This window comes from Stylophora pistillata, chromosome 4, assembly GCF_964205215.1.
Source record: "Stylophora pistillata chromosome 4, jaStyPist1.2, whole genome shotgun sequence".
Classification (NCBI taxonomy): Eukaryota; Metazoa; Cnidaria; class Anthozoa; order Scleractinia; family Pocilloporidae; genus Stylophora; species Stylophora pistillata.
The window spans coordinates 15,925,204-15,951,532 of NC_142522.1; the positions used below are offsets into that span (position 1 = coordinate 15,925,204).

The 26,329-nt window shown below is 38.5% G+C and overlaps 2 protein-coding genes across 6 annotated transcripts; one reads left to right on the forward strand and one right to left on the reverse strand.

The window, feature by feature from the left end:
* Positions 1 to 653: 653 nt before the first annotated feature.
* On the forward strand, positions 654 to 25,557 carry LOC111321851 (ADAMTS-like protein 4). Of its 5 annotated transcripts, XM_088756190.1 has the most exons (19): positions 654 to 904; positions 1,292 to 1,396; positions 2,133 to 2,185; positions 2,920 to 2,966; positions 11,919 to 11,992; positions 14,312 to 14,424; positions 15,382 to 15,487; positions 19,090 to 19,213; positions 19,466 to 19,602; positions 19,748 to 19,862; positions 20,657 to 20,743; positions 21,177 to 21,352; positions 21,516 to 21,720; positions 22,016 to 22,145; positions 22,655 to 22,877; positions 23,079 to 23,252; positions 23,693 to 23,863; positions 24,283 to 24,462; positions 24,759 to 25,557. In XM_088756190.1, exons 5-19 carry the CDS (start codon positions 11,924 to 11,926, stop codon positions 25,035 to 25,037), a joined length of 2,289 nt encoding a protein of 762 aa, XP_088612316.1. In that variant the 5' UTR covers positions 654 to 904; positions 1,292 to 1,396; positions 2,133 to 2,185; positions 2,920 to 2,966; positions 11,919 to 11,923; the 3' UTR covers positions 25,038 to 25,557. The 5 variants fall into 5 exon arrangements, with proteins under 5 accessions (XP_088612316.1, XP_022780578.2, XP_022780587.2 ...); XM_022924843.2 differs by lacking the exon at positions 2,920 to 2,966; XM_022924852.2 differs by lacking the exons at positions 1,292 to 1,396; positions 2,920 to 2,966.
* On the reverse strand, positions 8,448 to 11,636 carry LOC148732624 (uncharacterized). Its single transcript, XM_088756200.1, has 4 exons — positions 11,499 to 11,636; positions 11,254 to 11,352; positions 10,853 to 10,915; positions 8,448 to 9,184 (listed from the first exon to the last, which is right to left on the reverse strand). Exons 1-4 carry the CDS (start codon positions 11,538 to 11,540, stop codon positions 9,020 to 9,022), a joined length of 369 nt encoding a protein of 122 aa, XP_088612326.1. The 5' UTR covers positions 11,541 to 11,636; the 3' UTR covers positions 8,448 to 9,019.
* Positions 25,558 to 26,329: the final 772 nt, after the last annotated feature.

Consider the following 26,329-nt stretch of genomic DNA (forward strand, 5'->3'; position numbering starts at 1 on the left):
AACTTCCCATCCATCACACGAGATAAACTTATAGTATTGGCTGTGTCCGCATCATAGTGCCGTGTTACTGATTTCAAGAATGTGCTGATCATCTTTGATCAAAGTCCCACGTCGAGACACAAGAGTAAAGTTAAAAGAAAACTTTGAGTCATCAGAAATACCTTGTTAGTATTTACATTGTCAAAACGAAATTTTAGTAAAACAAAGATGATCTGCAATATCATACGGGAGTCTACTTTAAGAACTTTAAAACTACAATATGGGCTTCCTACATTCGGAAACTCCCCAAAGAGCGAAAATCCAGTCCTTTGATATAGCTATATTCGTATGATTTATTATCAATTTACCATTTTGTCAACTGATAGCCACTATCCTGAACTTGGACTGCTTGCGAGTATATTTCAGTATGTTTGTTTGTAAAAACAAACAATACCTGTGGATATAAATAAATTTCCTTTTTTCCGTTTTCGTTGAGGGGAGGGGGGAAGGTAAGAGAATTTTTTTTTTTTTATGCACCACATAGAATATTAGCAATTCGCTATGGATTTCATGCTTTTGGTCCAGACGAACTGCCACTCATTTACGAAAAAAAGTCAATTTTTTTTGGTGTTGTCATAGAGACAAAGACACTCAATGAGATCAATAAACCTGAGCACTCAGGTGAATTAGCCGCCTTGAAAGATTAATTACACTAAATTGCGCCGCAGAGCCTGCGAGCCGAAAGCTCGTTCGTATTGATCCTACATGAACACAACTGTCTGGGACCATACAACTCACGGGACACAAAACTCGATCGTGGTGACCGTTAATCTTCAACGCATTTTTAAAAAGACGATCGTGGAACCTACGTGAGATTGCAAAAACGAAGTATTTCAGCAGATCCGATGTCAACACAGTCTTAAGGGTAATATTTTCCTTTTCTGTATGAGTTAGTTTTATTGTCAGCATGTGGCTTGCAGTTATGGCTCCATTGTTGTAGATTTTTGTTTTAACACAACCAATGAAGTGAGGGCCAAAGGCACTGGTATTCGAAAATGTTTTCACGCCGAGTGGCACAGATCGTGTAATAACTGTTTTCAATTTCATGATAATCCCGGGAGTTGAGTTAACAGTTACCCATCTGCTTAATTTATCAATTTCATTCAGCGCACGTAAGGGTTAAAGTAAGTTTTCTGGCTCTTTCACTCAGCTGGAACATGATTTGAATGAAGTGGTCATGTATGACGACAAGTCCTATCAAACTCTTCCTTAGTTTTATAAATGTTTTCACCTTTCCGCAAATGTTACCTAGCTGCAAGAAATTGTACAAGGGAAGAATTATCAGTATTGTATTGGTGATGAAGACTTAACATCGCATTTTACTTCGGAGCATAGTTCCGCCACGGCTTTGCCAAAGGTATATATTAGACCTCATGATATATTCTGCGAGATAAGTGCCTTTCAAGTTGTTGAATTTCTTCGCCAATCTTGACTTATTATCGCGATATTTACTCTGTTTAAGCTTAAGTTAATAGTATATGGTTTCTTTAGACTTAATGGCGATTTAGGACCCCCAATGTCGTATAAACTTGACATTCTTGAGATTCTTTGTTGAGTCTCATACATAGTTCAAACAAGTGCTTTGATTTCTTGAACTTTTGCATTTTTGTTACTAGATCTACTAGTGCATTGTTTTCTTTTAATCACTTTTACTGCGTCCAACAGTTAATTAACACTTGAGGATTTTGTTTCGATCAGCCAAGTTACAAGTTGTTACTACTTTAAGACATCGTTTAGTTTTGTGCTTAAATGTTTCCTTTGTAAATATATAAAAAGCCTTCATTCGTGTAATACCGCCTAGACGAAAGGAGACCCTTATTAACAATGACATACGCTTTGATCTTGGCTGCTTTCGGTAAATCTGATCACGGAATTGTTGTTGAAAAGAAACTCAGGAGGTGACCTTAGCAAAAAATGGCTACGGTATTGTCCCTCGCAGCATGTGTGTTTTCTATTTCATTAAAATATATTTATATGTATAAGTCACGCCCGCGCCGACAGCTGTGACAGACAAAGACGGATCGAGAACCGTTTACAAGACAACAAGAAAAGTTCAGTCAACGTGATTAATTATTGTTGATTGTTTCTCTAAGGGACTTGCAAACAGAGAAGCCGCTAATTCAACGACAAGCAGAACATAAATCAGGTACTGTTCACATCCTTACACTAATCTTTAATAATTATAATTTATTCTCAAGGTGATTATCTCTTGCTACGGTCTTAATTGAGTTTCATTAAAAATTACAATGAATTTAGAGCAATTATCAAAAGCTTGGATATATCAACAAAGTTGAAATGGTAAATTAGCCACCGTAATGATTACAAAAGCTGACGTTTCGAGCGGTAGCCCTTCGTCGGAGCGAAGGGCTAACGCTCGAAACGTCAGCTTTTGTAATCATTACGGTGGCTAATTTACCATTTCAACTTTGTTGATATATCCAAATTATTTCGTTACTCCCACCGACGCGGCCCCAAACAGTTTCTTTCGAAACTATCAGCCTTTAATTATCAAAAGCGCTAACCAAACAACCATCAACAAAACTGTGAATTCTTTTGTGTTATAGTAACAACATTTCGGCTCATGTGGTTCATAACAATGTGAACTGCACCAAAATGTACTTCAGTGGGCAGTTGGTCCTCGTTTAGCACGTATGCTTTTACTGACCATGGCAGGTCTTTCGACTGTTCGATTGACCACGGATTTACAATCGGTTTCACATTTTGGGTCTAACTGTTTACAATATGCATAGTGTGCATTCCATGTGAAGTTTTTGGTAAATCAAGTTGAAGATTTTAAAACCCATGTAGTTATCGTGACGATGACGTGTTCTTCTTTCGGCGGTTTCATACCACCTGTAATAACATTTTCCCTTTTCTTAGTTCTCCCCCTTCGTCAAAAGAGTTCTTTGGAATCATGTGTTATTAAGGTATTCGTCAACTTTTGCTTTGGTATTCAATGTTATAGTAAATGCGTCATATCTTCACGTTAAGAGCTTATCTGACTTTCGGTATCAGAAAAATCCTAACAAAGCATTTTGTTTCTGCTATACCGGTCCTGATGCACGATAAGGAACCGCATGTGATGGTACTTACGAATTTTCGTATTTGACTTTAAAAACTGGAAAACATACGTGATGCATATTTCAAAATTGGCGCCGCTCATGGTGTGGAAATGAAAGGAGAGAACCGGGGAAAGCTGGGCTTTTTTTTCTGAGACAAACCTTTGGGCGTTTCAGCTACTAATCAAAATGGAAACACAAAAACCGAGAAAAGAAATTCGTCTTTTTTCCAGGTTATGGTCTTGCCCGCCTGTTGTATCACAACTGCGAGTATTCCGCAGTTCTGACCAGCATTCCAAGGGCCGTGCAAATGGTTTCAAATCTGCCATTTGTGGACTCAGGCGTCCTTTGTTTCCACCCTTTCTTTGGTACAGAATGAAATCATAACACTTTTCGCAATTTAAGTACTGATCGGTACAAATCTCCAAAGGTCCTGAGTCTTTCTAGGCATCACTAAGTTATTTCTAACTAGGTGTCTAACTTTCGAAAAGAAACCTCACTTTTACCATTTACTGGGTCCTTTTCCTGTTAAACTGGGTCCTTTTCCTGTTAAACTCCCAGGAGAGAGGTGATCGATGAGACGACGTCGCAACCTCTGACTACTGATTCAGTTATCAGTTTTGCCAGACAGTTTGTAGACCTCACGTGGGCAATAAGAGCCTGTCGCAGGCCAAGTGTACCTTGTATGTTGTATGTCTTGTATGTCAGTGTGTTCCTCTTGGAGTCTATAGCCAAAGTAAAAATCACAAAATGGAAGATAAAACAAAAAAACAAATACCAGATTTTATAGCACATTAAGGTTTGACAACCACAAGAATTACGTTATCAAACTGCTGTAAGAGGGGCAAGCCATCACTATGTAAACCACATGTAGTTCTGTCATTTGGCCACCCAGGCAAAAAGATCGCTCGATATGGCTCATAATTAATCCTTCGTAAATGATAAATAGCCCACCGTGGACCTCTAAGATGGTTTCCTGTTTTGACGAAGGATTTTTGAATTGATGGAACTGAACGTGATCTAAATTGACCATTTGTGGCCCGCTTTCAGTGAGCGTTTCACTCGCACGTGATGCAATAAATAATTGCACAGTTGTCTTTATCCCGAACTAATAAATTTCTTATTTCTCTTCTTAACTAACAGTATTGGTGAGAATATGCGAATGGATCTCTTTAAGAAAATTCTTCTGTATATTTTCTATTGCGTTGATTCCTGTTACTAATTTGGCCTTTATTCTCTTAGATCTAATACGATATAAAAATCCTTTGTAGTTTGCCCTGGCGTAGCATTGCTCTTTCCGAATGGAGTCTGACATAAAAAACGAACAGCTTGTTTGAACACAATCTTATATTACGGTGTAATTTTAAACTTAATAATTTGAATATATCAACAAAGTTGCAATGGTAAATTGGCCAGCGTTACGATTATACAAGCTGACGTTTCGAGCGTTAGCCCTTCGTCGGAGCGAATAAGCTGGAATTGTATCTATTGGTAGTAGAAACCATTTGCGTGGACATGATTCAGATCACCACGGTTTGTCCGCGGCTTGGTTTAACCAAAGATTGTATAGCTCCTCTATCAGTTATCGCCATCTTTGCAATTCATTAATAAATAATTCGTGTTAATCCAGCCTCCGACCATTCTCTTTTCACAGCTGGACAAATCTAGTACAGGAAATTGCGCCCAATCAGTTCCGATCCCGTCAAAAGAGATAAGAGCAAACACGCCATGACTAAACTCACTACAGTATCATAATACAAGGGCGTTCAGTTACTACTAAAATGATCAGCGACAAATATGCGTTTTAGATGCAGGTATCACTTTCACACACTGAATCGTCTCTAAAATTGAAGCGAGGAACGAGAATCACTCCACGCTATCGGCTATTTTAATTGTCATTTACGCGCAGGAATGTAGCCATTATCAGTTTGTTAATGTCTAGAGTTTTCTTTTTTTATCAAAGAATTACTAATGATTTATTTTCATGAAAACTATTTATTTTTGTTAACTGGAAGAACAAACAAAAACTAATTGCTTTGATTCTCTAATCGCAAAATCGCAGATTTTTTTTAATTAAAGAAAATCAACGTGACAATTTCATTTTGACCTGATCGAACAAATTGTGTCTTGGAGAGCGTAAAAACTATAATTTTGTGTCATGATGGAAAAAAAAAAATTAGTTGGAATGTTCCTGACTGAAACTGAATGCTTTAGTGCTGATCAACAAAAGTGATACCATCAGTCACTTTACAACACTGCCCATGCTTGAACCAAGACGGAGCTTCCGATCTTTCCAACCTTTCAAGACGTCAAGTTGTATTGGACGTTTGATGAGCAGGTAGAAATAAATAACGGAAGATCTGATTGTATCTCTGGCTCGGGTTATCGCATGAGCGATTGAGCGACTTCTAAAGAGAAAACCACCTCAAGGGAGAATTGGAGACTTCAAAGTTTCTTTTACTACCTATTTCTGAAAACAAAATGGTGGTCATAATTTTTATCCCCCAGACCGTATGGTTCACCGACGGACAAAATCCTTGTAATGTGTTGAATTCTCGCAAAGTACCGACAGCATAACATGATCCGCGAACGCTTACTTTAAGTGTTATCGAGGATGCCTTCTGATTAGAAGGTGATAAGAGCTTAATGAAATTCTTTGTCAGAGCTCTGCCGGAATGCGTCATTGACAACTTCTGTCTTGTTAGTTCTGAGATAAGAAACTGATTCGCGCAAACAAGGTCTATTGATTTAGCAGTATTTACTCTTTCATCAGTAAATACGGCATTTATCAGAAAGTAAAGATCAACCACAAGCAACAAGGTTTAGTTGTGATCAGTGAGCTCAAGGTGTTCTTGTTAGTCGAAATGCCGTGAAAAAAGAGCGATCTCCATAGACTCAGTGTGGTCTTGAAAGGATGAAAAATGAGCCCAAGTTCCGACACAAAAGACGTGATAATTGTCTTGACATAAGATCTCTGACTGTTGCCAAAGAATTCGTGCGCTAATCACGACCTAGTCATGATTATTTTGACTACGCAAACCTAGTGTATCTCCGACACGTACCACTTGAAATCAGTAGGTTAACAAGACAAGGGGCACAATAGGGGTCTAGGAACTGCTGGTAAGTTGTGTCAGGAAACTTTCTACAATTCAATGTTTCACTTTCGACAATTGTTATTTCTCTATTTCCTAATTCTCTTAAACAAGTTAACTCTGTAAACACATTCATAGCAATCCCGACCATATAAGCCGCTCGATCATCTTGGTAAACTCTCGACTCAGACCTAATTGAAGAATGAAATCAACTCCAAAGTTTTTACGATTTTAACCACAAAGAGGGTCAGATCCTTCAAATGGGAATTAGTATCTATGAGGTCTAACAACACTTATTAAGCCACGGCCAATTTGAAGGAAACCAAATTTTAATTTTGAACTGTTGTTTAGCCGATAGTGACAATCAAATTTACCTAACTGGCTTATTACTTACTCTAAGTCAATAATCTAACAACACAGTTCTCCACGCGATTGATGATGAATAAATCATCGGAGCTAAGAGGCTGCCAAAAGTTTATTTTAATGCCTTGTTAGCATGCATAACTCGTTACGTATGATAAATCCCTTTCCATGGTTTAAAAAAATGAAATATGTCGTCTGGTTGTGTAACGTGATACAATGCCTTACAAAGCCTTTAACCCAAGATTGGAAGATAAATGTTTACTTTTAGAGCCATGTGTCAGGTTGTTCGAATAGTTCGATATCTCTGGTTCTTTTGAGATAAAATTCTTGCGGAACATTGTCACCACTGATGCATATACAATGAAGGGAAACCATTAGTTGATTAGCTAGAGCGTAGACAAACATAAACAAGCAATCTCTGCCTCTACTGTTTCTTCTCACAAGATAAGACCAAACAAATATTAAAATAATTTTTAGACAGCCATTATTGAAGCGCGCAGTTACCATATCGTATTTTAGATACTTTCATGTAGTTTGTCAGAAGGAGTTTATCTAAACCGTAAAGCTATCCCCTCCACTGACAACCTTAACCAGTTTCTCGCAGTTTGGATTGCTATCACGTTTCCTTATGTTTTAAGGCAGTTTTTAAAACACGCCCAACGGTTTACGAGCACACTGGGAGACTCAGTCAGTTAATTAAGAATTATGAATAATGAATATTTCCGTAAAAATTGTGAGGATCGGTAATTTTTTGGACCTCTCAGTTTCAGAATCGAGCCCAAAAAGATAACCTTCACTCAAAGTAGAAAACCGAGTTTGTAAATAGTTACCACGTGAATGGCTATCTTTTAATATCTCTCATTTGACAAGACAATTATGGTCAGTTATAAATGGTTTGGATGACACACCTACCGTCTGTCGGCATATTTTTCATGATCATTTTGCATGTAGTCAGTTATAAAGAAACAATAATTATACTGAAACCGATAAATCATTACAAGATACTAAATTCCCGATACCCTGAATCTGCCCTTACGTCAGATCTGATTGAACTTCATCATGAATACTTTTAAGTTTCAAATTTTTATGCGGTGGTTGAATACTTGTGTTACAAAGTAGAATTACAACAGGTGCTCTGATAGCTATGGACCAATTTTGGAGCAGTCAATCTTTATACCCAGCTAACCATTTTGTAGAAAATGAGAGTAAGGGAGATAGAACTGGTGTAACATTTGCCATGGAGTTAGAAACTGAAGTGAAGCTAAAACTGACGTTCATGAACGCTTTTCTTTGGGAAAATCCATATCCATTTCCGTATACTTTCAACCAGTTTTGCCTCTATTGAGTCAGTAGTAAAAAAGAGATCTACAAATACAGAAGTTCCACACTCCGATTTGATTCAGTGAATCAACTCAAAATTTCTTGATTTGGTGGAATCTGTAACGATGTTGTGATGTCATAGGACCTTCGGGCATGCGCAGTAGAATGAAAGGTATCCCGGATGTCGTTGTTGTTGTATTACGCCTAGTAATGGCGGGCTTTTATGAGACTTATTAAAACCGTTGTGTTGTCATCGTTCTTGTACTCGTTTGGACTACGCTACAGAATCCTCATTATTAGGTTTCGCGAGGAAACATCTTTTAAGATTCTCCAGCAAGCAGATAACCTCAAACTAGCGTGTTAATTTTCCCTCACCATACCCCAGGAGGGAGAAAGCACCGTGAGAGTCAACCTCGCTCTGACGAAGGGCTAACGCTCGAAACGTTAGCTTTAGATTAACTATGCTTTAGAAACTCTTTAGGGTGGCTAATTTACATTATTGACTCAGTTGATAAAACCAAGCTATCTTGTTATACCCCCCCAACGACGCAACACCACAGTTTCTTTTCCCCTTTATTCTTTCCGCCGAAATTTTACCGCTACAAATATATGAAAAAAAAAAACCTAGAACGGTGACCTCAACACCCAAAGATAAAGAAACCTCTAAAGAAGGACCGAATCTCCGTCCATAGGATGAGCCACCCCCCTCCCCATCACAGATCATCATCATCGATATTTCAGTTTCAAAAAGTGACAGTCAATAACCATTTTGCCGACCAGAAAGATTACAAAGTAGATGGCTTAGAAAAAAAAAACTGAATTTATTTACCTCAAAAGACGATGAAAAGTTCTTGAAATGAGCCAGATCGAACCTATGATGATACGCAGGCTATCGATCCAATCCAAATTAGACAAATTAGGCAATTTTTCTCAGGATTAAAATGGACTCTATAACTACTTGATATTCTAGGACAATCTTGGTCACAAAATGACTAAGTGTAGACATCAACTAAAGAATGTTTACGTCCGTAAAAATATTTTTCAGTCAGTGTAAAGAGCTACATGAACCTACTGCTCAATGGCTATCGCCAGGAGCCCTTCATCTAAAATCAAAAACGGGCTCCTGCTCTCATTTTAATTGTTTGACTACTCACACATATGTATTTCATCTACTGGACTTAAAAGTAAATTAAAAACTAACACTCCTTTTACGATATCAATGAGAGCTTTAATTGGCAAATTAGATTGTCCAAAAGCAGATAAAGGCGATTCTTTGTTTCCTCCTTCAAACTTAAATTTCAACGGGCGTCTCTAAAAAAAGAATATGAAATATAAATATAGAGGCAAGACCGATACAACGTAGATAAGTAAATTTTAAGACGAAGCACTAAAAAAAGACAATTAAACCCCCCAAGCGACTAAATGTTCTCTGAAAATTACAGATCTAAGAAACAAAGATGGATTGGCAAACGAAGCAGCGGTGTTATGTTGTGGCGTAGATCAAAGAAAAAAGAAATTTAAAACTTTTGATCACAAAGTTGATGGTTTGGAGGTGGCCCTTTGTTACGACAACTTCAATGAGCAGCCAACAAAACTGCTTTTCCTTACTGCAATGAATGCATTCACACTGCTTAGATAAAATAAAAAAGACCTGGCCCTTTCTCAATGGGAAATTACATAAATCAATTGTTTTTATCATTAATTTATTCACGCTGCTTGGATAAAATAAGAAGGACCTAGCCCTTCCTCAGTGGGAAACTACATAAATCGATTATTACCATTCAAATAAAGGAAATAGGTGGCTATGGCGTTTATTTTAAATTGCCGTCGGGAGGTTGCAAACAGTGTGCAGTGAAAAGTGCATCGAGTATTAAAGCTAAAACAAATTGATTAAAGCGAAGAGATAGTTTCTCAAAATTCATGTTTAAATTTTTTTTTTTAACTGGCCGAAAATGAATTTCAATCAACGTTTCCCTTATTCCTGTTACTTGTGGCATTATGGGGAGGATCGAAGGCTCCGACATCTTCTAAAATGGGATTCCTTTGTGGATTTGAAAGTAAGAAATACCTTCGCTAGCACATCATGGAATGGTCGAATCATGAACCTCTTAGTTTAGTGGTCGCATATTTACAGCTGAACTTGATGATCGTTTACAACCATCTGTTAAAATATCATCACGGGTAATTTCCGGTGCAGAACTTTCCAATTGTTCTTAAAAGTGGTGTCACCAAGAACTTGAATTGAAAACATAAGCTGTTTAGAATGAAAGTACTTTTCAACAGCGTTCATTTGAATTATGTCACAGTAGAGATTCCGCGTGCTCACAGTGAGACATTCCTTTTTGAAATTGTGATTCAGTGCTCCAGAGATTATGGTCAGCAGACTACATTGAGTGAACAGATTGCACTTAAGGAAAGCGTAAAGGGGTCCGATATAGTTCAAATAACAATTTAACAGCCGTGATAAAGTGGCTTGTTCTGATGTTTATCCCATAAAACTTGAGAAGGCGAATGATCTTTCACGCGTTTTTGCGCCCACAAATGAATTCGGCGAATGATCTTTCACGCGTTTTTGCGCCCACAAAGGAATTCCAAGGACCAAGGGAATTTAGCGAAAAATTAGTTTCTTGTTGGCGTTATTTACGGGGTGTGGAACATTTTTTAACTTACAGAAATTCACCCGAACAAATGAAAAAGTCCCTCCCATGCGGTCAACAAGTGATTAGCTAGAGTGTTGCTTAATGCTTTAGGGTGGGGTTAGTGAGTGATTACCCATATGGAGCCTGCTTTAGGATGGGTTATTAAATGCTCTGTGATCGTCCGCAATATGTTTGTGATATTACATACTTCATATCTTTTTGAGCTTCCGGAGAGGAAACGGCAGTTCAAATAAATGCATATCAATTTTTTTTTTTCAGGAAGCGCTTTCGTGACTTGTTTGACAAATAATATTTTTGAATAATGGCAAGGAGCACCAACCTTCCAAAAAGTAACCAGACGAATATAACTTGTTTTCCTACCAGCGCCATGTTGTCTTGTGCTCTGACGTATAATATAAATTACTCATTAAATATATCTTATTTTGCTCTTCATTGAAAAAAAGAGCGAAACTGATCGGCAAATTCCAGCCTCAATAGTCTATTGACATTTAAGCCGAACTACCAACCATTTGAGCTCAGGAATCAAATGCTGTCGTACTCACGGCAGAAATTCGATCATTGCTTTGATAGTTGAATAGCGGAAATATAAATTGCGCGCTCTTAAATTTCTAGGCTCTAGGCTTCCTACTCTCGAAGCCGTTTTAATTTGACTGACACCTTTTTACAGCGACTTTCTATGTCGAATGACAGTAGAAAAAAGTTGAAGTATTCAATACTTACATGGTCATTATGAGATTTAAACCTCGTGTGAATCCCATTATATTGATCTGCGACTGTTGTCAAAAATTTTGAAAGTATCTGAACTTCTTCCTCAACGGCCTGTAAATAATTCCGAATAAATTGAAACTGGTGTTATGTATAGCAATTAAAAGACTGCTAATCAGGTGCAAAGAGCTTGCTGACTTCACGCCCGGTTGATTTTCTTATAGACAAGAGGTGAATATGTATGAAGATGATTTACTTACGTTCCAGTGCGTTTTGTGTAACACTTTGCTATTGTCCCTCATTCTGTTTGAGCATGCCAGCTTAATGATAGTTTGAGCAATAATTCAGTTGTCAAGCAAACTTTCTCAATTATTGTCAGTGTGTCAACGGAGTTTGCAACGACGAGCAGACATTGTCAAACGTATCTTTTTGTAAGTTTGTTCGCCGGTAACGTCTTAACATATCTTGGCATGGGGTTACCGAACTGGGATTTTTTATTAGTTTACATTTGGAAGTAAACAGCGTAGAAAGGACACTAACACGACATATTAATCATCTGCCCTCTTTATGAGACGCAGTCATAAACCGTGAAGAACAGCGTGTAAGTATTGCCTCTGAATCCAGTTTCGGGAAGAAAAGTCCGTCGAGTTCCTTCTAATCATGAGGTTTGTGTTTGACAGAAACAATGTGGAATTCCCTTCTATGGACAACATTACTTGTGCTGATTTCTCAGTGCTGTTCGCAGTCGTTTCAGGTAAGTATGAATTGATTTTGAAGCTGTTTAGTCCCTTTCTCATAACAGAAAGAGGTAAAGTTACAGTTTGTCATTAAGTCCACGCGGCTGTCAATAAACTAATAGCTACGGTGACTTAAGATCATCTCACGTGTAACAAGCGTGTGTAGTGCACAAGATTCGTGTACAAATTGTTCAACAGAAGAATAGCTTCTTTCCCCGTCGTGTTCGAAACAATTTTTCTGGAGGAATATGTCACGAGAGTTGAAGACGCAGTCATGTATGAAGAGAAAAAAAAATAAGAATTGAGTCAGTGTATTACCTCGCCGAAAGGTTTATTGTTATATTTTTGGAGGTCTCGGTGATAGTAGTCAAGAGCCGTATACATTGAAATTTATCTCGCTAAAGAGATAAGATCTCTAGCATCCACACATTTTGCAATTTACAGCTCATTAAGTGCTAATGCGTGAGAACATGGAACGTTCTTTAGATATAAATAAGATATGATAACTTGCTGTTTAAATCGGATATTATTTTTATTTAGTGTTTGATATTGGTCCACGACAACGGAAAAACAACTGTAAGGACCCAAGTAGGACGGAATTAAGGCGATCGAATAAATAGTTTAAATAGTAGAACTGTCGTGAATTCCGCCTGCTTTAATGAGATAGATATACAATTCTGCCTTAAGCGAATTCACCCCTAACCACGAACAACCACTATTGACAGAATGGAGGGAAGCAGATAAATGTCATGCTAATTTGACATAATACGACCCAATGGGATGAAAACAGAAATGTTAAAACTGATCATTTCGATGACTGAATAACCCTAAATCTTCAAAGAGTCGTTTTATAGCAGCCCTCGAAAACTTCCTAATGTTTTTTCTGATTCGATCCGCGCTTTACTTTGTTATAATAATCAACAAGAAATTTCCCGAGTCAAACCACAGGTTTAAGTTCTAGACTCATTAATTGGCTGCAAGAGTTGAAAGGTAAAAAAAAAACCTCACCAAAGCTTCACCATTAGGTATCAGCTTCAATCAAAAAAATAATTGGCTTGGCCACGTCGATACTCATATTTGAAACGAAACTTCTGACCAGGATTGTGAGTAATGTCATGGTATGGGAACTTCAACTGGAATCAAACTATCTTTGAGTTACGCAAAACTTCCTGCAACATCATGTTGTCTCTTAAGCAGTTCTTCTCTCATTTCTACTACAATTTCAATAGTCAATCAGTGTCTCAGTAAAATGCAGGTTTCTGTTACGTGGGATGTCGTCTTAATGACCATTAGAATTTTTAGATTGCCCACAAGGGAGCGACCTACCATGTTGTGGCTAACAACAATAGTTATGATTGACAAGTTCCAAATTCACACCAAAATACCTGAAGCCATAGTAATCGGTTTAAGATCGGAAGGAGTTGTGAGTATAAAATTGTGGACTGAATCATTTGAAGATATCCAGTGAGACTGCAATGCTGGACCATTAATCTTGCCTCTGCAAATGTTCGTTTTTCGAAGAGACAATATTCGTGTGAATTGTTCTGGAAATCATGGTTGCACATCACTCGAACCCTTTGGTCTTTTTTTATAGGAATTCACTGCTTGAAGGATTTTTCCCAAACATCATTTATCAGTAGAGAAAACGGACAGCGCTTTGACTTGCGCGGATCTCAAGCATTTTAAACAGCACTGCATATCTGAATTAAAAAGAAACATCAGTGTCCATTATTAAACTTGTATTTTTCTGCCTTAAAATATATAGAATAAAAAGGGACGAGAAAATATGATTTACGAAAGCAGTACGTAAGGTCTAAACGTTTTCAACCCACTTACCAACCGGATTAAATTATTTCTTTGTTTTCTTTTCTAAAATAAGAAGCGTAAGCCACCTATTGTTTGAGGTATTTTTTGGCCGGATAATTATCATCAATAAAACTAACTCAATCAAGCAACTTATTATGCTAAGCTTTTGTGCCCCTTATATGAAATCCATTGGTGATATCGGCTTAAAAAAAATGTTATGTTCTCAAGTAGAAGGCAGCCCAAAACATTCTCAAATAAAATCACGGTTGTCATCATTATAATCTCCTCTATACCATCAACTCAGCATAACTCGCACTGTTTCTTAACAAATACCGAGGATGTTCACGGCTTCATCCCCTTCCTTCGCCTGACCCGCAATAAGTTGAAGTCCCTGTGTTCAGTTATGCGAAGTATTTTGGGTGATTATTGTTTGATATTCACTACTGAGTTTTTTACATGTACTTATACCTGCCTGTTTAATTTTTCTTTGATATAGTTAGAAATTATTCCTTGTAATACTTAATTGTTAGTGGTCTGCTTACCGGGGAGATAACTGGGGTCCTTGGAGTGACTGGTCTCCCTGTACTCGTTCATGTGGCGGAGGCACTACATCCAGGACTAGGCAGTGTTTAGCCACCTCCAGGTTTGTAATGTTTTATTCTGGAGAAGGACTTCACCCAAATCCGAAAAAGGATGCAGTTTTCTGTATATTCGTAGGAAAAACAATCTCCCAACCTAAATGATATTTTTACCGAAAAGTACCAGCAGCTTATACGTTAATTAAGCCTGGTGTAAGAATGACAGGGCTTTCCGAAACAAATTGGCGTGGGTGTGGGGAGGGGAATAAAACAGGTGTACATGTATTTACAAATTTCGTGCCTTTAACTGTGGGATTTGAAAGGTGAATTATTTTGCCATACCGCGGCTATTGATCAGGATACATATGCAGGTTGACAGAGAGCCATTTGTGGTCTGTTCTTCTCGTTTTTTGGTTTTATCGTAACGGCTCAGTGAGCTTGGAGGAAAACCAAACGTCCAATTGGCATTTGAACGAGAAAGAGCTGGGTCAAGAACACGACAAATTTTGTCTTGTTCCAATCGCTTATCGTCTCAATCTCTGGTCACCTAAAGGACTTGCTCCTTATCGAGAAAAAACAGACTGCTAGCGATTAGATGGGACAAACCTTTACTGAAAGCCTCGAGCGTCAAATAGTCATGTTATGAAGGATAAATGCTCAGATGACTGAGGCATATAAATATGGACTAAGAGTGATAGAGATTACAGCTGGCTTATTAATAGGCAAGTACGCGTGAAGCACGATTGTCTTGACACCAGCCTGTATGAAATATAGAGATTAAATCAAGCCTATGTGGGAGGTCAGCTTTTTTTTTTTTTATATTTTGAACGTCTGAAATATTGAATACTTAAGTTCTCCAAGTTATGAGCTGTTCTATTTCTCAAATTCATTTGAACCATAGCTAAAAACAGTGCTAAAATATTTGCAAATTCTCTCGTACTCTCTAGTTGAAAGGCATCTTCAATAATTGTACAGACAAAGAAAATGACCCCTTATCAATAGTTGTTTCTCTCGGTTTCCAGGAGTAGCAGTCTGTCCAAATATATATTGAGGGTGTACAAACAATATGGTGAAAACAGAGGAAGATGTCAAGGCGAAGACACTCAGTACAACACTTGTAATATGCAGGTATGTTACCCCCACTTGCTGTAGTGATAGATATCTTATCTTTGTATACGGATTACTTTATCTCTGCCATCAGCTGGGAGTCAGGTAATAAAGTTACGTCAACCCTTCCATAATTATTGAGCAGATATCTGAATCAGTTATTAATCAGTTACTATTCAGCAGTTAAAAAATGTTTTTGGAAGCTAACTCTTTAATTACAAATGTTGTAAGATTAGAATAATAGAATGGCTCCCATGAGAACAGTTTCAGACAGAGTCCTTTATCTTTCTTAAGTGCCAGGCTGAGACATTAGGTAGGTAGATAGGTAGGTAGACTTTATTTAGCCAGGGTGGCCCATTCAGCAACGAGGCTGATATCCAGAGGGGCCCTGGAGTAAAAAATTACAATAGTTAAGAATACAAGACATCTTGAAAGCTGAAAATACAGGATAAAGTTTAAAAATGCAAAAAATATTTATAAGTAAAGGTATAAACAAACATGCAACAGTTTACAAGAATATAGTATCTATAAAATTTTAAAATTTGTAGGTATTAATTAGAACTTTGAAGGAAGAAAGTGACTCAGCGTTTTGAATACAACGAGGTAAAAGGTTCAAAAGAGCTGAGCCCGGATACATTGAAGTTCGTTTTGCAAGGCTTAGTTTCGGTTTGGGCGGGTGCAAATCTGTTCTCCTGCGAGTATTATAGCTATGTACATTACAATTTCTAGTGACTGGTCACTCAAATATTCAGATACTAGATTATTTAGGCATTTAAATACTAAGGTACATTTATGTCTTTTCCGTTTTGTTTCTAGCTCAGCCCACCCTAAAACATTAAAAGTGTCTTTAGAAGAGTAACGCCATAAAACGATGGGGCAGCGCGATTTCGTAACCATTGTAGGGTTTTGCTGGCATGACATTAACGCAATTTTGTTAATTCCTTGGAACCACAACCCGTTCCACGACTCAATACCTTGTTTATCATGCTTGAAGAACTTTGAGTAAAGGGAGTAGGTTTGAAAGCAAATGAGTTGTAGTAGATACAAGTGGTGAGAACATAGGGCGGACTTAAGCGATACAGTTTCTTATTCTTGATTTTCATCCGTTGGAGAAGAACTCAAGCAGAAGTTAGTATAAACTGTTCAAAGCAAGTAAATCCAGGAAAATAGTTAGGCGTTCAACAACTCCACGGATTTTAAATTCAACTTATGGACGGCTAAAAGCTTACAAAGAAACCTTTTTGATCATTCATTCTAATTCACTAGTATAAATACGCCAAGACAGAAAAAGTCAGGTAGGATACAAATCACAAGCGAGCTGATTACGCGCATAATTTAGGTCTATAATAAAGTATGCTAACTGCAGACAGTACTGTTTCGGCCTTCCGGGCCTCATCAGTACAGTGCTGATGCTAGGATGGGGGAGAACCGATATGGATCCCCAAAGTATGCTCAGTCTCGACACAACCAAATTTGCCATTTTAGCTTTGCACCCACAGGCAATAAGGTGGATCCTTTAATGGAATTCGATGCTTGCAGACAGTAGTAACCTTCAGCCACTTAACAGCCACTTACCTTGTATGAAACTAACATAATGCTTTCATGGTTTTTATCATCAACAAAACACCCTTCTTGAACAGATAATAAAATAGTAACCCAAGGAGACTGTTCCAGACTGAACACCTATACCTAGAGTTGTAGTTATGCGTTAAAAGACTAATATACCAGCGCCGTTTAAAGACAATTCAACGTCACGGTTGAAAATAAACCGATCGGGAACTATAAAAAAGTTGGCCGCAAATGTTTTTTGTTGGAATCCAGTAGGCATGCTTTTCGAACAATTGACTTTAGTCTTCATTTTGTTCAGTTCGCCTTTGTAATCTCTGGGCATCGTCTTTGATACATACAAATAGAATTTGTAATCCTGTTTATTTGGATGGGTCAGACCAATTATCGGTCGCATTTTTCTTGTCTGGTTCGTGAATGTTCTAACTAGCTGACAGTTCCCTTGATAAACACCCTTGTACTGCGAACATCACCCTGGAGAGTACTGTCAGCCATTCAATGAATGTCAGCATTATTCAACAGTGTTAAAGGGTTATTCAGTCAAGCGTGGAGCGCTCAGTTCAAGCAATCCAGCGTTAACCACAGCAATGGATTCTTTAGACGCAAGGATATTGATGATCATTTTGTTGAGTGCAACTGGGTGCAGTGCACAGGATATTCGCGAAACATCGCAGCTACGAAAGAATTTAAGAAAGCTAATTGAAGCAAAGCTGGATCAGAATGTTGACAGGGATGTATATTCTAGCCTGGTTAGGTACTACGTCAAGATATTGCAAGAGTTGGATTTTTTTAGGTTCAAGAAGAACATTTACACCATGAATACGACTACTCACCACCTCGCCCTTCCTCAATGTTCTAACGTAGGTACTAACTGGAGATAGGTCTTTCGACTTGTGAAAAATTTCACATTTATACAGCGTAACGACAAAGCATTTTTCGACTTTAACAAAACATGTAAAGGTTAAGTGGTTAGCAAAATGTAAACATGCATATTCTGAGTGGCCTTAATTCGTTTTTGTGGCACTTAAAAGACCAATAAATTACATTAAATCTATTGTCTAACCCATGCAAACTCTGAACATGCGAACAGAGTTTCCACTAAAACGTTTTGTTTTGAAATTAGAATGGCTCCCTCATGAGCAGTAACCAGTTGTCTAGATCTCGATTGTTGAAAGTTACAACTGTCAGAGACGAAATTCTTGATCAGCTCCAGCGAGTTTGCTTTCATCTTCAAAGTTACCAACCTTCGCACAGAGAGTTTTTCTCCTCTTAATCACTGTGAAAATCTTCTTCGTTTGCAGTTGAAGGTTGTTATGTATCTAGTTTCGTTTGTTCAAGGTGTTCATTGATTAAAAGTTCTCTAAACATAATCACATCAGTATTATCTCTAGAAAGATTCATCATAAATATGTTTGATTTCTGATGGAGTTTCTGATGAATCAAACTCGAATAATCTACAACAAGATAACTTTAAAAGCATACATGAAATCACTCAGTATAAGTTACATCGGTAACGTGTTATGCAGGGGCTAAACGGTCAATGACCTACTCACGTACTAAAAGCACTCTTTGTTTCAGCGTATACACTACGTTGTGATGTAGATGTTATCGAACTGATATACTTGTGGCCTATTGTAGTAAGCGGAAAAGTTCGCTTACGTTTTGACTATCCTCCCTTTTTGTACTTCATCGTTCTACCTTTTAAGATGCGAACCGTGTTCAACTTTCTTCGTTCCCAGACAGCATAAAAAACACTTTCTACAAACAATACAATTTTTTTTTAATTCTCCAACTTCAGCGAATGAGTTGCGTCTAAACTTAACTTGAAATCATTTGTTTAATTTGTGGGAGCCTTTGAGTAAGTTGGGAGCGGGTACTGGAAGGCTAATCAGCACCAGTTGTAGCGGCATCCCGTCCTTAGTTGTCCCTTTGGAATTATTCTTTAACACCATTTTTGGACACTGAATATTAAAAATCCAATTCAAGGGCAGCCAAGCTCAGTTTGGTGTTTTCATGTCTGATCTAAAACTCATTCAGTGTTTCTTAAATGTTAACAGGTGTGTTTCCAGGCTCCCGAAGTGACGCGGCAAAGTGCTATCGATACTCGTGCTGAACAATGCAGAAAGTTTGATAACCATTCCTTCAACGGTTACTTTTTTACTTGGGTCCCATACCTGAAAGGTGAGAGAGCTAACTATAGTGTCCCATCATTGTCAGCGGTCGCCAGAAGGATGCAGCTAAACCCTTCTTTCCACCGAAAAAGACTACGCAGTTTTTCTAAAAGGTCTAAAAGACGTGAATGCTATTTACGAACCCGCATAACCAAAGAGATGAGCTTCAGTGTTTCATAAGTTTTACCTTCTTACAATTCAACGACACTAAAATTTTTTGTCGGTACAAAATCCTAACACACGCATTTTGTGTTCATTATAGTAAAGGATCGCGACGAATGTGAGCTCAACTGTTTAGCGAAAGGACACAAGTTCTTCCTGCGTCTTTCGCCTAAAGTCAAAGACGGAACCCCTTGCCTCAGTGATCTGAAAAAAGTCTGCATTGATGCAAAATGCAAGGTGCGTTGAACACATGTTTATTATTCTACTTGTGTCTACAACTTCATAGCGACGCTATCGGTTAAGGCCCCTTCATCAGGCACAGATCCCGCAAAGAAAAGTGATATTTAAACGTTCATTTAACCAGTTTCATCTTATATTCTAGGAACTTCCTTCAGAATGCAAAGAAGGTGGATGTTTTGGTACGAAGCCATCTGAAGCACGAAAACAAAGACGGTTCGGAGTTTTTACATCCGGAGATGTCTCACGAGGGCAACTCAGTGAGTTTGTTAACAAAGTATTTCCTCTCCTCCATGCTCTGTTGTTTCCATAAACAGAAAATGGTACTGAGTACCATTGAGTATTAACAAGAGTGTATAAACTGTTATCTTGCCTTGGTATTAAAGCCAATCTTCACAAGGTTATTCCGGCAGCTCTTTTTAACCAACAGTAATAATTGGATTGTTCCAAGTTCCACGTGTTCCACTCTCAACATTACACAATGTTACGTTTTGTTTCTGCTGCAGTTATTAATAACAACCAACATGTCACAGTTGTACGTCTTAAAGTTTGTTGTTGAAGTATGACCGATAATTAGAACCCGTTATAAAAAAAAAAGTACAAATTAAATTACGACAATGACCGCGATTTGAGACGTGCCAAAAATTTACATGGTCAGTTCTGAACTCGGTCACAAAATGAGGAGAGATGTTATTCGTCTGGTCACGAGCGTGGGGTAAGAATAAAGAATTAAAGGGCATTTTGGACAACATGTATATGCGTCTTTATATAGAGTTGTTTTTCTAATGGTTGCGTCCACAGTCGAAATTTAGGCCGATGTGAAGACCATTTTCCTGCAGTTAGGTTACTCCTGAGATCTAAAACTGTCGCACGATGTAGATATTTCAGAATAATTTTTCAGTGGCGAAGCACACTTCTCCTCTAAAATCTTGGTGTTATTATTACTCTTGGTGTTAATATTGTTCTCACTCAGTCGTTATTTAGTGATGCCTCTCGTAGACATCTTTTCTCCCTTTTCTGGAACAGGAGACAAAGTACGTATGTTGCTATTCAGTTCTAGGTTACAACCCTGTCATTACAATCCCAGCGGGTGCTACGGAGGTAAACATCACCGAAATCCGCAGAAGCAAAAATTATCTGGGTGAGTCGCTGGCATACTAATTCGTTTTTGAACTATCCAATCCCCTCTATTTTGATCCAAACAATCGTGGAAATCTCCAAACGAGTCTTCACTGAGTGACACTTTAAAGTTTGTATGCTTTAGCCAAGCTAATATCTACAAAACTTTCAACAGAGGCCACCTGGACGGTAGACATTTCAATTTTATCCACTTGACCGCTGAAGATTAATTTTCGGATAATGAAGGTTTTCATAATTTCCGAATAAAACACATTTTTGGTTGAATCTTTAAACTTCTTGGACTAGATTTGTTTTCCCCTCCAAAAACTAGCAACACTTAGTAGAAATGAATCAGAATTACGTGTTTTACCTGTTTCCTATATGTGAACCTTTCTTCATGGTATACCTGACGTAGTAGATTAAGGAATACGGATTTTTTTACCAATTGTTTTCAGCTCTCAAGTCACATGATTCGAACAAGTATTACATCAACGGAAACTGGGTTATCGATTTGCCGAAGGGTTACAACGTGGCAGGTACAACCTTTTATTACACCAGGCCTCGCAGAAACAAAGCAGGCCACGAGGCTTTCATTGCTGCTGGTCCAACTGATGAGGATCTTGACGTTATGGTAAGAAGATGAAACTTACCATAATTTCAATCATAACGTTGAATCTGGTCATAACTGGAGACAAACACAAAACAAATTGCCGTTTCCGTAAGCGTAAAGCGTACTGACAAGTTGTCTGGTGTTGGAATTTCAAAGTAATTTCAGTATCTACTTTTTTCGCCAGCTGCTTTATCAAGACGACGAGCCAAGAATCATGTACTCCTACTTTCTTCCTAAAGATTATCTTAACAAAAAACAAGCACAGCAACCTGCGGAACCGGCTGGCTTCGGACAGAGAGGTGTACAGCCTACCCAACCAGTATCTAATGGAAACTCGTACGCTTGGAAACTAACAGGGTTTACACAGTGCACCCACTCGTGTGCTGGAGGTAGATAAATACCCTGTAGAAACCTCTGGTAGAAGAAGATTGTCTGCGACTAGTTCACAAAGTTTTAAAAACAATGTTTGAGAACCAGTCGCTAATTACTGTGGAGGAGGCGCACTAAAATTCGTATTGGTACATCAAATATCCTCAACAATGGACTGTAAACTTTCAAATTCTTTAGTCCTCGTTGCATTAAAGTGACAATCCCCCTGTCCGACAACCTGATAACGTAACAAATATCGAAGGTATCGACATTTGCACTGCTGTGTAATCAATTCGCTGTCCTCTTTTTTTACAGGCGTTCAAAACACGGTGTATCAATGTGCCTCATTAACTGATAACTCAGTCGTCGAACAGTCAGCATGTCAGCGGAACCAAAAACCACAGCAAAGACAAAGAGTTTGTAACCTGCAACCTTGCCCGCCAAGGTAACTCAGCGGTTGAACTTTGCGTTTGTTGCTAACGGAATTTCCGTGTCAGTCACCTATCTGAAAGTATTGGTGTAAAAGTGACAAGTCGCAACTATCGTTATCTTGCTTGGAGGTTCAAGTTATCCGGAGTCCACTTATTTATACTGATATGGGCAGTTCTGTTAGAGGGAAATTTTGAATAACACTCGACATTTATGTTTGTACAATAAGAAGCTATACTTGGTCGAGAATCAAACCAATCGTGGTGTTATAAGGAAGAGTAAATAAAGATTTGGAAGATATCAAATTCACCCAATACGCCAAGTTAGTTCATTTCAGTATGAAAGGGATTTCTTTCAACTAGGAGGACCTCCGACATTTAACTTGAACAAAGTAATCTTCCAGTCATTTTCCAGTCACTCAAATCTCAGATTTTCTGCAATGCAGTAATGATAAATAGTATTAGCAATCCAAAGGTTATTTTTTTCCACGTGCTGTTAGATTTAGCAAAGCGTTCTTTAACATAGGTGGGAGCCGAGTCAGTGGGGTCTGTGCTCCAAGACATGTGGACCTGGCTTACAGATCAGAAGTCTGTTGTGTAAACAGTTAGTAGATAGCAACGGTGCGCGGAAAGATCAGATGTTACCCATAAGCTACTGTCCACAGTGGGAGAGGCCTAACCCGAGCCAGAACTGCAATTTGAGGCCTTGCCCTCTTCCAGCAAACTGGACTGTTGGAGAATGGAGCAAGGTGATAGTTTAAAATTTAACCGAAATCATTTATGGAACCACACACCACTTGTAACGAGTCTTTCACAAACGCAGTTCGCCTGCAAACTGAGTCTCGCGTCGACAAACACAATCCAGATAGTAAAACGGACGATGATAGTAAACGGCGCTATAGTAGCGGCGGAGGCAGGTAATTCAATTGTGGTTTATTTTCACGCTTCAGTGTTCTGTCACATGTGAGAGAGGACTCAAACAGAGGATTGTTACGTGCACAGACATCAAGAATACTTCTGTCGATCACAGCTTCTGCAGACATCGCCCAAAGCCAGCCATGACTAAATCGTGCTTCGCAGGTTCTTGTAAAACTGAATGGTTTACGAGCCAGAAGTGGTCACAGGTGAGTTCCTATACATATACGTTCCCAGTTGGTTTGTGTTCTACTGGCTAATAATCTTCTCCACAATTTCAAACTGTCGTTCATACCGCAATTCATTTTTTGTCATTCTAACTGCGTAAATCTTTCGATTTCCTTTAAAATTGTTCGAAAAGGTAGTCACCAGCTCTCATAAAGGTACATGTTTCGAGTATTGTGCTTTGAATATTAATTCAGCGGATTTGCTTATATTGTTCATTCTAGACTCCCGTTCCATATTGTGGCTATACTTCGTACTGTCCGTTTCCTCTGTTCTTACTTATCTTTTTGTTTTACTTAAGTTTCTAATGACGACCTTTCCCATTATTGTGTCATTTGTTCGCCTCTAAGCTGTCTTTCATTGGACCATTTTTCCGATTCTTTCTTCTTTCTCTGCTCTAATCTCTGCTTTTCCCTTTTTAAAGTGCTCAGTGCCTTGTGGGAGAGGAGAACAAAGTCGACTTGTGTTCTGTGGAAGAAAGGGAGGTGACGCCCTTATTTCTGGTCAGTGCCTTCAGGCCCAAAAACCGAGCTGGACCAGAGCTTGTAACAATGGGAAATGTCAGGCAACCTGGGTAACGTCAGAGTGGAGCAAGGTAAAATGGCTGCCGGGTGGCTTACGCTTTCTGCACCAAGGAACTAATCGTACATAACCGAGAGTATGTAAGAAAACTAGATGAAGACAACTTGTTATTGGTGTTTTTTAAAAAACGTGAAACATTACTGCAGGCCTCTTTTTCACCTTGTAACGCGAGTAACTGCTTGTTAATTTGGTCACACAAACTGCGGTGAAGAGATTTCTCATGCACATAAACAAAAGTGGATGGGGTTGGCGGGCAAGTTAGCTGATCCGTGCCCGTAGTCAAATCAGTCAGCAATCCATTTTCAAACTTGTCTTGGTCACCCCTGTCCTTATTTAATTACCCATATTCCTATTCAGTGGTCCGTAAGAAAATGCAACAATGCCTTCAAAACCCGCACACCTTTGATACCATGTTACGTTACGTCCTTACAGTGCTCAGAGGAATGTGGAACCGGGACTCAGTCGCGCACTGTCTTCTGTGCTGGTATGGTTGGAGACATGTATAAACATTTTCAAGACGACGCTTGTCACCCAAACTCTAAACCCCCAACAGTTCGACCATGTGGAAACGACTCATGCACACCACAGTGGTTCACTTCAAAATGGGGCAAGGTACACGAAAATTACTCGTTTTTTATAGTCTTTTGAATCGCAATAGTATTGTCATATTTGATTTGAGGATAAAGACGAACGCATTTCAATGGCGGAAGGCACATCTTTCTGCAAAATCTTAGAAATCCATCGTACCATTTACTCAACCAAGAGAAATAATTGTCTTTCTGTTATTCCTTGGAAAACGTTTGGAAAACGGAGACAGACTCGGAGATTGCACGCATGCTTCTGCAGAAGTTTAATTTTCTTCCATCATTACGAAGCCAACTGTTTCATTTCTCTGTCCATCTTTGCAGTGCTCCAGGTCATGCGGTGGAGGTAACCAAGTCAGAGATGTTATGTGCCTGGACCATAAGGGTCAAGTATCTAAAGAATGTCAATCACGGCACAAACCTTATCATTACCAGCGCTGTAATAACCTGGCATGTCCTACATCAGCTTCACAAGCAAGACGTATTCCACACTGTAAAGACTCTTACAGTGGAACTGTATGCATGTATGTTACACAAGCCAACTTCTGCCAGTTCTCGCATTACCGCAGAATGTGTTGTAACAGTTGCACAAAAAGGCTCTAACACTGAGCAAACATTTTCCTGTTTCGCGCGATTGGTAATTGAGACGTCAGCCAAACGACTTTAGGAGATCATTGAAATTACGTAGGATATGAATGAGCAAACGAAGGAAATAACGCTGAAAATAATTGTGACTTTGCCAATTACTTACCCAATAACATAGTTTACAATAGTGCTGCGCCTTCAGACCAATCACTGGGATACATGGAATAGATATATTTGCACCTGGGTGCATGTCACTACAGGAAAATATTTATCGTGAGTACGAAAAGGTCTAGTCCGAGGTAGTGTTAATAAACACCTCGAAAGTTCTGTGGAGATACTTTACACAGAGCTCCCTAATGGGTTTGCGTATCCTCAACCAGAAAAATTGGCGATAAAGAGAAGCAGCCATATGGTAAAAGTACTGTAATCATATCTTATAACTTACGTAATGCAGAGACTGTTTTTGTTTTATGATACAATTGACAGTGTAAAGGTACAGATTGTTGATGCAGTTTATTCTCTACCACTGGTAACCAGAGCTGATTTGAGTCTTTGAATTGAAGCAGATTTTTTAATTACACTAAACCCCACCCCTGGACAATATTGTTCACTGATCAAAAAACTAAATGTAATAACTGTCTTCCAATGTCTCCTCACCCTGACAGGACATCTATACATATATAGAATTAAGTGCAATGTCCATTTTTGTTGACATGGATAAATAACCAAAAGATGCCAATTTGACAAAATGTTTCTTTTTTTGGTTTTGATTTAAAAAACAGACAGGAATTTCACTTGAGCAATGTCCATCGTGCTTAGTTAATACTTTTCTTAACAAACAATCTCTTTGTGCCCAGGCCATCAAATTGGTACAGTCCATAAAAAGAGTACAAAGTACACTGCAGGGTTCTCAATAAGTTTTGATGTAGACGGCTGAAACATAAAAGTAGGCGGCGGGAGAAGTGAGTACCACAGGCATGAGCCTCTAAGGGGGTCTGGCAGTATGCCCCCTCCCCTCCCCCACCCTCCAAAAAACTTCAAATTATAGAAGGTTAGATTTGCCACTTTGAGCCTTCTGGCAAGCAAATTTGGTTTAAAGAAATAAATTTTTTGTTAGCGACAAGCATAAATTTTACTGAACATCTTTCTTTTCTTGGAATCCTAATAATGGGACCAGACTGCACCCCAAAAAGAGCAGTAGTTTTCTCACCTTCATCTACCTGGCTTTCTGTTCTTTGTGATTTACAGAAATATTAACGATCAATTCCAGGCTGGCTTGAAGTGGGTTTTCTTTTACTCATGGGTACTCT